The sequence below is a fragment of the Athene cunicularia genome (assembly GCF_003259725.1).
Source record: "Athene cunicularia isolate RWA chromosome 19 unlocalized genomic scaffold, athCun1 chr19_part1, whole genome shotgun sequence".
NCBI classification, from domain to species: domain Eukaryota; kingdom Metazoa; phylum Chordata; class Aves; order Strigiformes; family Strigidae; genus Athene; species Athene cunicularia.
Window position 1 is genome coordinate 3,917,517 of NW_020799124.1, and position 16,356 is coordinate 3,933,872.

At 47.0% G+C, this 16,356-nt stretch overlaps 1 protein-coding gene across 1 annotated transcript in view; it reads right to left on the reverse strand.

Moving 5' to 3' along the window:
• The window catches only part of VPS53 (VPS53, GARP complex subunit), a 65,165-nt gene that overhangs the window by 2,383 nt on the left and 46,426 nt on the right, over nt 1-16,356 (reverse strand). Inside the window, exons 17-21 of the mRNA XM_026861459.1 lie at nt 12,973-13,121; nt 7,620-7,689; nt 4,187-4,324; nt 990-1,094; nt 12-628 (exon numbers count right to left, since the gene is read on the reverse strand). Coding sequence (XP_026717260.1) covers nt 458-628; nt 990-1,094; nt 4,187-4,324; nt 7,620-7,689; nt 12,973-13,121 — 633 coding nt within the window. The 3' untranslated portion in view covers nt 12-457. The remainder of the gene's footprint in view (nt 1-11; nt 629-989; nt 1,095-4,186; nt 4,325-7,619; nt 7,690-12,972; nt 13,122-16,356) is intronic.

The window sequence follows — 16,356 nt, forward strand, 5'->3', positions numbered from 1 at the left end:
CCCTACCCCACCCCCACCCCCCCACTCCAATATATAATGAAAAAGAGGAACAGCTCTGCAACAGGGAGTGAGCAGTAACACCGAACTCTCAGGCAAAATCCTCAGTGCTGCAGCAGGAGCTCAGCCAGGCTGGATATCACAGCCAGATATTCTCTGAATCCACCTCAACTGTTTTTGTAGCTGCTGACTTCCAAGCACCTCTATTTTCTCCACCACCTGGACCCAAAAATGTCCTGGGTTTCACTCCTGCCAAGCTGCCCAAGGGCAAACACCTTGGTCAGATTGTCCCTCGGCCTGAACGACAACGCAGCACCACGGTGTACGATGGCCAGGAGATCACAGGGCAGGGGACTGACGGGACAGGGATTTTTCAGCAGCGCACTGTAAATCGTTGTCTGACGAGCTTTGATCCCAGTCACTGCAGCAGTCCTGAGCAACAGAATTTCCTTCTGCTCACTTAGAGCCTTTTTTTTATGAGTTTCTCCAGTTTCCGTATGCGAGAGGACTCCTGCTCAGGCGTAGGAGCGCTCAGCGAGAGAGAGCCGGCGTTCTCCGCTCCGGAGGGGGGGGCCGGGAGGCGCTGGCGGAAGAGGTCCAACATGCTGCTCTGCTCGCTCCTCTTCAGGCCCTGTGGGAGCACACAAGCAAAGCAAGACAGTTAAACTTCACTGATCTGGGAGTGGGTGTGCATGAGACCACCTGTTTCAAACCTCAACCTTTTGTTCACCCACCAAGACCTGTACGTAACCCTCTGGATGATCCCGAGACAACCGAGCTCAGCCCCAGGAGCCAGAGCAGCTCTGAGCATGTGAAGTGAACCAAAAAGCTATTCTTCAGTAGCAACTCTACAGAGTAGAGAGGATACACTTGCTTTAGGGTGCTCTTCCCACTCTCAAACCCCTCTTCTATATTTCTACTGAAAAAAAGTCACCAATAATCTCAATGCAGTGCTAGTGGACGAGCAGAAACTCTGTGGGACAGGTTCTAACCTTCATGTCTAGTATCTTCTGGAAAGTGTCAGTGCTGCAGTCAGCAAGGAGCTTGATGTAATTGTCGACAAACACAACTGGGGGCTCATGTGGAGCCATAACCACCTGCCAAGAAAAGAAAAAAAAAGATCAAATTCTATGAGTCAAAGCCAGTGCTCAGTCAACTCAGGCACACATGTGACAGCAGGACTGGCTTCTAAAATAAAATGCTTAAGGAACGAGGAGGCTGTACGAGCTGCTAGTAACCGAGAGGCAGAGGTGACTGAAGTAAAATAAGGAGCAGGAGGAGGACGAGGTCTCTCCACACAGCAGTGGTGCTCGGACCCAAGGGGCTGCGTGTCATGTTTCAAAGAGCACAGGACTTTGTGCACCCGTGGGCTGGCAGGCACCTGCACATTGTCAAAGCTCAAGATTTTATCTTGTGTGGAGAGTAGCTGAGGAGTCGCTTCAGGGACAAAGGCAGTGCTGGTGGTGGTGGGGACACTTAGAAAGTCTCCAGTGGATCAGATCAGGCAGCCTGGACACAGTCCAGACCCTCACTTGACTTGTGCATCCCTCTGGCTCCTGCTGCCCGCAGGCAGGGCGGAGGCAGCGCGTCGCAGGGGAATCTGACCACACTCTGCAGTGGCTCCCTCCGTCCTAGGGACAGCGTGGCTCAGAGCAATCTGCTGAGCAGTCCTCCGGCTTCAGACGCGGAACCTGATGGGTGAGTGGTGCCACAGGAAGCTGCTCTGTCCTTTGGGGGCAGCTCCTCTTGTACCCTCCTCTGGGGAGAGCGGGATGCAGCGGGTGAACCCCGCTGACTTCTGCCCCGGAACTCACACCCTCTTAGTCCCAGCAATGGTCAGGTCAGGAAAAAAAATTAAAATAGCCTTGAAGCTGGAAAGATGATTATTCATTGTTATATTTTCCTTAGAGAAGCAGAGTGCTCCACAGAGAACACATTTTTGATAATGCTGGGCAGTGAACCCATCTTTCTGGGGAAGTGTGTGTATGTGTGTGAACGTGTGCCTGCACACAGGGCAGAAGCAGCACAGGACCAGACTCTTCCCTGTCTTTGAAAACATTTCCATATGTTTCCATCGACCCAGCTCACCCCACACTGTAGTCTGTCACTGAGACATTTCTTTCTTTCCCTGCATTTCAGACCAATGAAACATCATAGCCATGTATACACTTATAAATCCTTAATTTACAGCCCTTGTAAAAATCTTCTGCCAAGATGAAAAGCTGGAACTTCAGACAGTGAAGCCAGAGGAGAAAGGAAACAGCTCTGCAGGACGTGCGTGCCCTGACACCCTCCTCCCTGCTTACACCTGCACTTTTGTAGGGCTTAGCTGAATTAATTTGTTCGTGCCATCTACAGGCACAATGATATTCCTACTGGAGTAGCTGCACTGGTATAAGCCCAGGCACGCTACTTACTGTGTGGTGGGATGGTTGTAGGCAGCAGAGGCACCACTTCTGAACCATCTCAGTATGAGGCAGGAGAGCCCTGAAAACACCGAGGACTGTATTAGCCTGTACTTCTGATGGGGTGAAATAGCTCTTAGGGAAAGGACTCTTTAATGTACAACTCGGAAACAGCAGAGAGAGTCTGAGCACTGATAAAAAGAGACAATCCACAAGGCAAACAGAATGGTTGGAGGTGACCAACCAGATCTGGGCTCCTGCAAGGAAACCTTCCTACAGAAATACTGGTACCAGGCACTTCCGAGAGCCTTTTTTTCTCTCCCAGACCCAAGAGATGGGTACTGACACCAGCCCCAAATGCTGTGTGGGTTACTTAGACTCAGGGTGATCTATTCAGGCACCACGATTATCCAACCTGCCCCAGCCAACCACTCAGCCCCATCACCCGCTGATTACACGGGGCACTATTCTGTCAAACAGCTCTGCGGAGCGCTGCGTGCCATAAGCGCCTCGCTGTTTAATTCCTAGTTACAGTGACACGGAGCCCTCGACTGAGGCCAGCAGAAGGACTTTATGCAGCAGCACAGCAGCACGGGATGCCTGAAAAAGCAGTTGTGCTGCTGCTGCACAGCCTGCAGAGCTCCCCGCCCGGGGCACAGGGCTCAAAACCCATCCTTCTCCCATTCTGCTTTCATCTCAATCCCCATGAAGCCACTGTGGCAAATTAACTCCATTACTTTTCCGATTCACATATATGCTCTTTCTGTATGCAACAGGCACCAATCTTCCCTGCTCCTCTGTGAGCAGTACCAGGATCTTTTTCTTCATGACATTTCTAAGAAAATTTAGACTTGCTTTAATGTATCTACTAACATCTCAGTCACCTTACTCCAAAAGCATGGACTTGCAGAACTAATTCTGAATTCAGAATGCAAACTCAGCCGTGTCATTACCTTGGGCATGGGAGCAAAGCCACACTGAGCAGCAGGCAAGCACGGAGAGCCCGGGCTCTGCACCCCCTCCCTGCCTTGGCCGTGGTTCACAGGAAGCTCTGCCTGGCCTGCCTGACCCCAGGTCCCACTAATTCACTCACAGGAACATCCTCACAGCATTGTTGGTGAGCAGGGGACAATCCCATCACCCAGGAGGGTACAACTGCACAGCTCCCATGGCTTCTCCAGGGATCAAACTTAACTTCTTACTCCAGCAACAGAGGGGAAGGGGAGATGGCTTTGCTTGTTACTTTTTATGAAGACAACACACTGCTTTTGGGTCATTTTCCAGGCACTGGGTCTGGAAAATGAAAAAGGACTCTGGTGAATACAGTAACCCAGACATGTTTGCACTGGCTGTTACACTAGACAGTAAACAGGTGACTCAAGCACAGCTTGGCTCCCCGGCACGATGGAGTCTGCACAAAGGCCTGGAGTAACCTGAACTGGAGGGTTTGCCCTGCACCAGACACTTACGGATGCTAGCTCTGATTTTCACAAGCTCCTGAGGGAATCCGGTGCCCCAGCTCTCCTAGTAAGCAGAACTTGAGCCCTTGGTTACCTTGAAAAATGAGGATGAAAACTCAAATGCAATGTTAAAAGAGAGTGGGGGCAAAACCAAGGCGAGTAAGCCAGTTCTGTAGAACAGCTGGCAGCACACCCGGAGAGGCTCGCATACGTTCATGTGCAATAGCAGATTGCTGTGTTCAAAGGAAGGGCCCCCTGGAATTTGCTCGCTCTGATTCCCAGTCCAGCAGTCTGGCTGGCAGGTTATCAAAAGTCTTGAGTTACCTTCAGGATCATTTCAGCCCGAGTCATGCCTTTCACCACTATCTTTGTGTAGCTGGCAGGAGCCTTCCTCACCACCTGGGACCCAATGGAGGGCAGATCCAGGAGAACCATCTTCAGAGAGTGAGTGTCCAGCAGCAGCTGCAATAATGAATCAACCCTGTTATTCAGGTCCCTTTTACCAAGCTCCATTAGCTCCTATAATCCAACATCCCTAAAAGTTTAACACTTCCCACACTGGAAAAAGCCCTGGGAATTGGACTGTGGGAACAGGAGGGACTGACCAAGGTAACGACACTTCAAAGAGACACAATCACTCGTGGCTACGTATCAACACCATTGGTTAACTGTAACAGAGCACTGTTCTGCTGACTTGAAATGACTTATAGCAGCTCAACATCTGGCACATAAGGCATGGATTTGCTTTTCCAGTCCTCTTCCCCTTGACAGGATACAGTGAAACAATCTCGATTACCTGGAGCTGTATTGTTATTTGGATACTGAGGTCAAATGAATTAACACCATGCTTCCTCCTGCACCCAACCACCCATTACATCAGGTTTTCTGCATTTACTCAACCACTTGATTCTTTTTTTATCTTTAAAAAGAAAACCACAAGGCAATACAGCTACAGTGCGAACTGCTCAATATCCTGCGCTCACTGGTACATTGAAACTCAGAGCCTGTGTGTTGGTTTTTACTAGAGCAGCGACTAAATAAGCAGCAGCCACGAAATTCAGCCCATCAGACAAGCACTGTCTGATGACAAAATGCTGTGGGGGTTAGAGTTTCTTGGAGCAAAATCGCCCCAAATACTGCACTCTTCTGATTGCACAAGGTATATTTAAAGAGGTGAGGCAAGACTGGTGAAGGACAGAAATCTGAAATCAAGCTAGGTGAAGAAGAGCACAATTTATTTCCACAGCAGCGAGTGTGAAAGCCCGCCGGACTGTCGGCACACCAGTATTTCCTGCTGAAGGGCTTTCAGGAGCAGGTGGAAGCCTGTTCTGGAGTGACACACGTTACAGAACCCTCCCAGTCACCGTGACCAAATGAACATTTATGGTACGGCTTCCAGCACACGTGGGAATTCACTTCAGATACAAAGGACTGAGCTGAGGAGGAGGCCTGGGTCACACCAGCTCAAATCTGGACCCTGTTATCTGCGGCAGCGTATCGGTGCTGTGTGCTGCCGGTTTCAGGGTTTGCATGAGATGAACTGATGCCATCAATCTCCTCCTGGGAAGCCAGGAAACCACAGCACAAACGGGCAGCTCTGTGCACCCCGGAGCCTGGTGTCAGCTCAGGCTGTCATAGCTGGATTCCTGCTGGATCCCATAGATGGGATGATTTTTCCATAGTTCCCAGGTAAATTCACTCATGTTTTGTGCGCTCTGCAGCCTTTCCCACAGATGCAGCACTCGCAGGCTCTATCCCCTCACCCTATTTCCCCCTGTTACCCATTCGAGGTCCCTGGCGTTGCTAACTCACTGCCAAAGCTTGCCAAGATGGAAAATTGTTAAGTCAGAGACACAAACACAGAAAGTGAAACTCCACTGAACACCTTGGTAAATGCCACCCTAGTGTCCAGATTTCAAACATGATTATTAGCAAACAGCAGGAAAAGCTGTGTTTTGGGCCGGGAAAGCATATTCCACAGCAACATTTGCACCAGGGGAGAAAAACTGGTATGGAAAGATGCTGGTGGGTGACCAGAGAGGTGTTCAAAAGATGCTAAGGCAACCGAGGACCTACATGCTGCAGAGAGAGATCAGCTTCTGAAGGCCTCTGTACATCTAACCCCAGGAAGGTATGTCCCACTTATAATGAGATATATTCACTGTGAATCAGGCTAACAAAAACCATCCCAGTCTGCTTTAAAGAAGCAAATTGGGCCTGTTATTCCAATACAGTAATATTAAAACCTTTTAACATTAGAGACAAGCCCACTGCTGGCAACGGGCTGATCACTTTAGATGCTTTTTTAAAAGAAGACTTCATTTAATCACTCTCAGGTTATTGCTCACCACACAAGACGAGCAGGACCCACGTTTCACTCATTTGCTTTTCATTAAGAAAGAGGAAGGTTTTGATGTAAAGCTCCTGTTTCATTTTGCAGACACACACTGCTCAGAACCCATCTTTGATGCTTAAAACCCAATCAGCTTTCAAGGGACCAATTTGAAGCTCACAGTAGTCCCATTAGGGATGATTCTGATTTTTTTTTTAAATTTTTAATTAGCCCACAGGGGAGCAGCTGTACGTTCAGGGGACAGCTGAAAGCCTGCTTCATCCAAACCTTGTCCTCGCAGAGCAGTGGGGTCCCAGCCCCAGGCAGGGGTGGGACATGGAGGATCACAGCCCTGCAGCTGCACCCATGGTCTCAAGGCAATAAATACCCTGAGCTGCCCACGGGCAATAAATACCCACCCATGGGCAACTTGGAGACAGCAATTTTGGGGGACAGAATAGAGAAAACACTGCCCTACACCTCCACAACCCCATCCTTCCCGCATGCCTCACGCCACCATCACAGGCACGTGGAGGAACCCAACCTGCGCTCAGCATACACGCTGTCATGGGAAACCAAACACTCTGGGTGTTACATATTTAACACTTAAAAAAAAAAAAAAAAAAAAAAAAAAAGCGCCTTGGTTGTTTAAACTACATGAACTGAGAAACTGCCTGGATACCTGGTGTTTTGGGTCACGGGGTTTTGGTTTTTTGTTGGGGTTTTTTTTGTAAAGTTTTCCTGTGGTCTCACTTCCCCTCCAAATAATGCTCCCTACATCAATTCCTTTTAATGAGCAGACATATGTAAGAATAAAGGATTAAAGCTATTACTGCACAGGCCCTCTTCATGGTCCACCCTCCATCCTGGCACCTCTTGAAGGGGAGAAAAGTGTAAGTACATCTCATCCAGCAACTACAGGTTGACCATACCCCAGCTCTTCTGAGCAGAGAAGCAACAGCTTGAGTTTAACCCTGGGAGAAGGCACAGTAGCAGCAGAGGGAGATTTGGGAAAGACGGGACAGAAAAACAACAGTCTTCTGAGAAGGACACAGGAGCTTCTTGCAAGAGTTTCTACCACGAGCAACTTACTTTCCCTTTGTGCAAGCACACTGAAGACTGAATCTCATTGTGACACCTTAAGAGGTTTGTTGTTCCTGTGCTACTGTTAATTTGACTGACAAAGAGCTCACGCTCTTGGGAAGGTGCCCAGGACCCCTCTCCCAGGACAAGTTTAATTGTGACAGGATCACTGTAAACCTGCTTCCACTCTGCCCTGTACCAGAGTGTATCCCTGCTGCCTCAGCTGTACCAGAATTTAGGACACACAACTCAGCTCTCTGTTCCCTTTTAACAAAAACTGCCTCAACTTCTTGGAACACATATGTGATAAATATTACAGCCAATGCAACTACTTTTTCTTACCTGTTCTGCGCCCACCATGCTAATAGGTTTGCACTTGAAGAGATGGTTAATGAACTTGGGAATGAAGGAGCTGCAGAGAAGAGACAGAAAATGACACGTATGTCAGTATTTGGAGTCTTCTGTGGTAACAAAGCATGCAAAACCAAACCAGGATGGCTTTCCAAAAAGACACTGTAAGTGTCTGGTTCTCAAGCTGACTCCAGCCACATCAAGTCCACTAAACAACAAACAAACCAACACTGGGTACAATTCTTTTGCTTCAATCCACGCTGATCTCTAAGTTAATTGAGAAGTTGCACACATACTCCATGTAAATAAACTGCTATAAACTATATATGAAGTATTACAGTACAAGGTCAAGAACAAGCAAACAAGCTGTTGTACCTAATAAAACCAGCCACACGCCAGGATTAGTATAGTATTCATGGACTGGAAGTATCTTGACTGTATCCAGAATCTACATTTTACTGCATACTAGTAATTCTGTAACATGCATATTACACACCGAACTTGAGGTCCAGCCAAGGCTGGAGGTCTGCTGGGCCCTGGACATTCACACAGAAAGGCACTCTTCCAGAAAGCTTCTGGCCAACACAATCAAAGACAAGAAAAAGTTTTGTGAAAAGGAGAACACCATTACCCTATCTTAGTAACGTGGAATTCAGGCTCAGAAAAGTGACTAAGTTATGTCCACTCAACCAGGGAGAATCTGGCAAAGATGGAAGCCCAATATTTGTCACCTTGGACAATGTACTCCAGAGGGTCAGCTTTGGTCTTTTTGCTTCTTGACTTGAGGGATTGTGGTAGTTTCATTCTTCGGTGGAGCAGCAGATGCTCCCTTCCTGCAGAAGCACAGGCTGAGCACCTGCAAGCCAAGCTCCTGCCCCACCTACTCTACCAACACACAGCACCAGGAAAACTCAGGAACCAAACGCGAGGAGAGCGGCCAGTGTGAGCAACACAAACTCCATCTGTCAGGACCTCACCACCCATACTCCTGTCTTCCTTTTGCTGCCTGGTATTTTAATGTACTCTGCTTCTTTCACGTGGCCTTCTTTGGCTGAATGCCTACAAGGCTCATGTTTCCGGGACCTTCTCCACGACCTGGTGGCAGGTCTAAGATTTTCATGGTTCTGTCCTAAGTTCATATAAGTCGGTCTGTTTTCTGTCCTTTTGAATGAGGTGCTGTTTACGCTGATGATCTAAATTCAGTGTGGTTTCCCCCTTGCATCTGTCAAGCTATTTCTTTCCTTCCCACGAAGCAAAGAGCATGGACAGCATCTTGTTTGTCCTGCCACCTGTTTTCCAAGCCAGGACATTTATTTTTTGCCCTTTCTCATGGAAGAATGACAAAAGCGTAACTCAGGCACAGAGCATGCCAAGCTGCTGAGCAAATTGAAAGAAATGGTTGAAGGAAAGAGTCCTTCCAAGCGAAGGCTCCTTCCTTTCCCCTTCCCTCAGACACAGCCATGACCTTTCTCAGTGAATCATCTTTTCCTGGAGAGGCGTCAAGGAGAACAATTTCAAACTACTAGTGAGAACCAGCTACTGGGCTGCCCCAAACAGCTTTGAATTTGGCCACCAGAGAAACAACCTTGGCAACTAAATGCAAATATGAAGAGGAAAACAAGCCCTGTCTCCTCCTGCACAAAAGCATTACAGCAGAGATGTGACTTATCTGGTTTAGAAGTCCATTTTTCAGGTGTATAAGTAATTCCCAGAGGGCAATTAGAGAGTGCCAAGTACAGCTGGAGCTTAGGTGATCCTATAAAGTGATCGGTCGGTAGCAGCTCTGGGTGCAGCAGCGCTCTACAAGTGGAAGAGTGCAAGAGATTAATTGCACCTTTGATCTTGCATGTAGGTCCAACTCTCCCACCTTCTGTGAGGTCAGGCGTGGAGCTTAATGCTCATGTTGTGGATGAGAAACAGGGCGAGCCTTTCTTTCTGCAAGGTGGCAGATCGGCAGCCAAAGGACCCCCTCCCCTCTTTTTTTTAATCTTCTCTTCTATATAACCACATGGTCTCCCCCAGACAGCATTCTGTCTTGCATGAAACAATTCCCAGGCCCCTTAGGATGGCCACCCACAATCAGTGCAGAAGGGTAAAGCGACCTTCCATCCCCACATGCCTGTTATTTCACGCTGCCTTATTGGAAACAGCTTCTCAATTCCAGCAGGACAGACAAGACAAACCGTAAGATCCAAGGGCTGCTCTGGTACTTTTTTTTTTTTTTTTTTTTTTTTTTTTTTTTTTTTTTTTTTTTGACTAGCAGAGACCATCAAGAGCAGTTAACTGAAAAATTCACTTGAGTCTCTTGCCTAGGCTGGACTCAGTGCTTGGCTCTCTTTGCATACAGCAGGCAATCCTCATGCGAATAATACGTGCGTATTCAATGGTAATGCTCTGCACGAGGTTTCGTACTCTAAATGCCTTTACTCCCTGCACATCCACAGAGCTAGACTGGATGCCAGAATTCATTTACAGTTTCAGCTATAAAAATGAATCCAGCAAACCCTCCATAGAAGCAGACAAGTCCCCTGTGTAATAATAAAGCAGTGCAAGACAGATTAGGAACCTAAAGCACAGAAACCACAGCATCTGAGAGGCTCCCATCCAAGAGGAGTGGCTCTGCCAAAGCCAGTGTTTTCCTAATCCCCTGCACTGATGATGCATCAAACACAATGCCTTGCTAAGCGAGGCAGACAGAGATGCAACCACAGTCTGTCGCCTGATGGGAGACGAGCTCCTGCAGGACATCATCCAAAGCATCCTGGTGTCACTGAGTCACTGCAGCTGAGAAGGGTTTTGCTTTACGCCACCCTCCGAGGTGGTGACCAGCCCTTGCAGGCTCGCCCAGGCTTAGCTCAGCTCATTGCTTCGAAACCTCCCAAAGTCTCCTCGTCACGATCTTCTTCCACCTAACAGCTCCCACTAAAAGCACGATGCAAAGGCCAGAGCAACTGGGAGGATGCCTGCTGCAGCTACCCACCACGCCTGGCTGTTCGTGACGGACGAGCCGCTTTTCTGGTGAGGGGGAGAGCTGTTTGTTTTTCCTGTCTCTCGGTTCTAATCTCTTCCTCATTGAGGTCAGGTCACAGACTTCCCAAACACATCTCGGCCTAGCAGCCACAGCTCCACCGCTGTGGTTTTTGATTTCAAAGGATACAGACCAAGGTGCAGGGAGAACAGAGCCCCTCACCCTGCCTGCAAGTGCCTCCTGGAAAGCTTCTCACTATTTCAAGGGAGTGAGGGTTGCATATTGGTCAAAACAAAGCAAAAATGACAAATTAGGTTAAAGGATTGATGCAATTTCTGATGGCCATTTTTCTTCTTCCAGACTTGGCTCGGATCCCTCAGTTTTAAATTTAGTGACTTTAGATGCCTTCTCCCCTGTGGTCCTGTAACTCAACACGAGCGCTTTATACAATCCATTAGAGCTGAGAAGTGGCTGGCAGCTCAAAAAGACACAGGCATTACCATACAGAGAAGCACAATGCCTGTTAAAAGGTTTTTCAGCGTTGCAGAGCACACAAAAGGCCAGGTATTTATATCGGGCAGGCCAGCATATTCCGTAAGAATTCAGAGCTTCAAAAATATAAATGTTTGTACACGTTAAAGTGTCATAAGCATTTTAAGGTCAGTGCACCCTTACTACTGGGCTAGTTCTCCTTAAAACCGAGTTGTACAGAAGGACTCTAAATATGATCCAGCAAAAACAATCTTCGGGAACCAAATTTTCACTTCTACACCCGATCCATGGAACAGTGAATTCAGGACTGTCTCTTAGTTTTAATGTGCTGTAGATCAGAGCTGTAGTTGTCTTTAAAAAGGTTTTGAAGTGGAGCAGTAGTTTTGCAGTTTCTCTGCTCTTCTGTGGAACAAGCTGTGATGAAGGCACCCAGCTCAGATGTGAACTTTTCTCAAATGTGAGAGCTGGGTATTTTATCCAGAGTTTACTTGGTATGTGCTTAGCAATAAAGTTAAAAGGGAGGCAAATAAGCTGAGGTATTAAGAGTGTGCTGCGAACAGCTGAGTAAATGGGGTTTTTTATTTATCACCATGTTAGCGATTATAAAATTCAAGCGTAACCACATAGAAAGCTTAAGTGCAATAAATTTTCACTGAGACAGCATTTCAAACAGTGATTATGGGCAACGTCATAATATGATTTATCAGTAACTGCTCCTTAATGCAAACTAACAAGTATCTTGAGATAGAAAGGGGGAACGAAACTCTCAGGCCAGCCTCCTGGCTGTGAAGGCTGACAGTTCTCAGGGGAGGCTGCTGCATCCTTCCCTGCTGAAGCAAGAGCTGAAGCTCCAGTCTCAAACCCACACAGTAACTGCCAGGCCATACAGTTTATTTCAGGATGATTAGCTTATTATAGATGAATGAAACGTTAAGGTATTTTAGTGCGACACACGATACGCATGGTCCCGCTCCCAAGTCTACCAGCATAGTCACATGCAACACCAAAAGCAGAAGCTACAATTGGCAGAGTCCTCCTGAGGGTTTTTCTTGGGGCACTGGTATGTAAAGCTCAGCTGGCCACAGGCAAGCAAGGAAGAGTTCAAACTATCTTCCCAAAGAACTGAATTTTTGTTTCGGACACACAGCTACCAAGTTTGGATGCCCAAGAGATGCTGGAGAGCTGCACCCTCAACCCTGAATCCAGAGGCAAGGGGCATTTCTGTCTCATCTTCCAGTTCTTCCATGCTGCTCAACTTTAAGTGATTTACCAGGAAGACACTCATAATATCCTCCAAAATCTGAATGTGTATTTCCCCTCTGGAATGAAATGTTTTTACACAGAAAAGCAGCTTTTAGACTGTGAAGGTAGAACATACTCATCACACATGCCCTCCTTACAGTGCTATAGCTATTTTAAAAGTTATTTTGAGGCACATGATACACCAAATTTCTCAGTACCTGCAAGCACCACAGCCTCTTCTCACTGGAAGTAAATCCCCATAGCAAGAGTCATGTCTACATTCAAAACTTCTTAAAGACATCCAACCCAAAACCTCCTGCTGGTTAACAGTAGACAGGGATCATCACAATATTTTATGGGGTGGTTCAGGCATGTGAGAAGGAACCAATCAATATAAATATCTGAGAAAATTTGCCTCAGCAGAAAACTTGACAAGATATTGAAGTATTTTTTAACCTTTCTAGCAGCTGCTGGTATTTGCTGTTCTACTCCACCTCCCTCTGTGGTCTCCTTGGATGGAGAGGGTCTTCACCCAGGCACTAACAGCCACTGATGCTGCACGCTAGAAATAGTTCATCATGTACAAACAGGCTACTGCAAACCAGAGACCTCGACAAACTCTGTGCCACGTCGGTAACTTACTTTGCAAATTTTATGCAGAACTGAGTGAAATACTTTCTCGTGGAGGCCAGATTGTCACGGATGATAGGGACGTTCTGCTTAATGTGGAGAATCACTGAGGTGACATAAGGACTCTGGTCACCGACGTGTTCCACGTTCTGCCACTGCATCTGCACAAAGGGGAAAAAACAACCAAAAAGACTGTTTAACTCATTAAGATTCAAGCAAGAGGTAAGGAAAACTGCACAAACTTCCTGCAAAAAGATCTCTAAGGAATCATCAAGAGACTGCGTCTGCAATTCACCACCAAGGTCAAGTTCTTCGTCACTACACTGACTGAGCAAAGCCCTTCTACAAGAAGATACAAAGAAAACCCAGAACAGCCCTTTCTGCACCAGAGCAGAGAGTGATTGTGACCACTAACCTACACAGACGAGGACCACTAGGATTCAAAAAGCTTTTGGAGCATGCCAGACTGCCTTAATATTTAACAGTTTCCAGTTTGCTGGGATGAAGTGCCCATATAAATCCTGATTACAGGCATTTGAGAAAATATCTGCAAGCTTGCAAAGTCTGGATTCCTGTATGGCAGCCAAGACTTTAATACTGGTGAGACTGATGACAGATAGATGGAAGAGGTAGAAATAGTCTTAAAGTCCAAAGCACTCTACACCAGCGTGGCTCACACTGAAAACAATTCTGGTGTATAAGCTAGGATGCCAACTTCAGCTCATCCCAAATACACGTCAAAAATACAAACCAAGAAGAGTTACTCAACCTCCCATTTTGTTTTCATTTACTGTCAGCAGAAATGCAACAGAATAGCCCCTGTGAGCCAGATGTGCGATTCCCTTGACTTTCTCTGAGCCTTCTTTGCAGTACAGAGGGAGTACACAGTGTAAGTCATGTGAAAAACAAAGAGGTAATTGGGTAAGGCCTGGCCAAGCGTCCGTGTGTATAACAAAGTCTCACTGAGGAACACGAGCATCCAGAAAAGCACTCTTAGCTCTGCTGATGCTCAGAGACTACTGCCATGTGCTCCGACTGACTGTTTGGAGATACCGTTCCTCACTCTGAAGACGAAAAAGGAGGAAAACAGCTATGAAATCGGGGTAGGAAACCGGGCACGTGCAGAAGACAATTTTTTTCTTTTGAGGGGGTGTTTGTCCTCAAACTTGTTTTCTCAAGTTCTAGATTTTGCATGTACATTTTTTTTTATTCCTGGTTTTAATTTAATTACTGCTACTTTGTCCACTGCAACCCAGCTGATTCAATTCCATCTGAACAACATGCAGCCTCAGTGACTTAATGGGCAAGAGAAGCCAAATTCTTTGCAAAACCGCAGTGTCTGAGAGAGTCTGCATGTGTCCTACCAAATCTGCCTTTATTTAAACCAACCAACCAACCCCCAACCTCTCACACCACCGGGGTAGCTAGAAGGAATATCTCTCTCATCACCTGCTCTACAGGTTTTTCATTCCATCTTACTTCCATGTGGAAGGTTGCTCAAGAAAGAACTGCTTTTCTGCTCCTCAGGGTACTTGTCATACCTGAGAAAAATACTTTGTGCCTGTCTCCCCAGTGGACTCTCACATTCCCAGTGCTGGCCCTTCTTGACAGACAGCAATCCTCAACCAACAGACCATCCCCATGTAGTGGGAATGGCCAGAAAGCGGGACGGGACTGCTGAGCTGAATTATTGAAACAACAATTAAAAAGTAGCTTTTTCACTTGGTTGGTCTTCATTCCAAAAGCAGTGCTGTACAACCAAACCTTTAAAGCCTAACAGTAAAAATAGCCCTTTGTGTGTGTGTGTGTTTCACCCCCCCAAAAAAAAAAACGGTAGCTGCAATGAAAGACATAGTAGACATACTGAAAAGTCATCAAAAGAAATACGAGCCCAACTCTTCTGGTAAAGCTTTGTTCCTGTCATTTTAAATTTATTCCTCTTTTTCCCTTGTCCTATGTTTTTCTTGGGATATCCACATCGTTTACATACACAAGCTGAAAATGAGCCTGAAGAACAGGAGCAGCAAGGCCTCGCGCTCGCTGGCCAAAGGGAGAACCCAGCGCGGGGGGTGGCCAGGTGCTACCTTTAGAGCTGGTTTTTCACACCAAAAACCATAGGATCCTCAAGATTTTAAGGCGCTTTCTTAAAAAGGGGAGGAGAAGAGAGAAACCCTGAGGAGAACTGGGGTGGCGTGGCTAAGAGCTACACTAACTTCTGGGCATAGTGGGTGCTCCAGGGCTCTGCCCGGCTGGCGGTGCCCATGTTCCCACATGTCCCTGTGTCCCCAGAGAGCTGCGAGTGGGGTGGCATGGCCAAACCAGGAACCACCAGGTCCCTCCTCCACGTTCAGCACGGACATGGGTCTCTACCAAAGGGGTTGTTTCATGATTTAATGGAGGACAAACCAGCCTCCACGGCTCCTCGTGCTCAGCAGCATCCCGCTGCTGGCTTATCGTTACATGCTCCAGACGGGGCACGGGGGGCATCCAGGACCTCCCCCCTGACCTCGTGTTGCTCATGCAGGAAGAGGTGGGAGGGGAGAGGAAAGCCAGTGGGTGTTGCAGGCAGCTGATATCGCTGCCTTTGAAACTGCCTCCCTTGTTTTCTGACACGAGTTTTGGGTTGCACTGTTGCACGCTGCACCTTGTTTGAGGGCTAAAATGCACTCACGCTGACTTTTAATTAGCGGCTGGCAGCTCTGATTGCTCTGCTTTTGGGGTTTTCCTTGTATGTATTGGAGAGATTATTAGAGCTCTGTGTTTAAGGGCTTGCTGTTGTCCACTCAATTGTAAGTAAGTAGGAAACTGTAGCTGTGCCAAAAGGTTTTAGCAAAATATAAAAAAACAGCAAGCGATCAATATGAGTCACTAAAATGTCCCCCAGCCCCACTTACAAGCACAGTTTTACATATAAATCGACGTTTAATTTAGCAAGTAAATCAAACCTTATCCAGTGCAATCCATAAACTTAATTGGGGCAAAAATATCCCATGCAGATTAGCGGTTCCCTCAACCCAACAATTAAAAAAAAAAAAGCACCCCAGGCAATTTAAGCACCTGCTACAGATCAGTACAACAGATTCACAGCACTCTGTTATCCAGAGTATGACAACAGGGGTTTAGGGAAAATTCCTCTCCCACCCCACATCCCAGCTCCCCGTCCTACAGCCGTATTTAATCATTCTACACCTGCTGTAAAGTTTGAGTAAAGATTATCACCTACAAATTTTGTAATATGGGGCCTTCTCATCATTTACCATTTTTTCCAGAACACACAAGGTAAAGAATCAGTGCAACTGAGCCCCATTCCCAGCTGAAAGCAATATTCACGATACCATTTTCTGTGTTAAATCTCTCAAAGTGGCCGGCAGCCAAAGTGGATTTAGACGTTTAAGT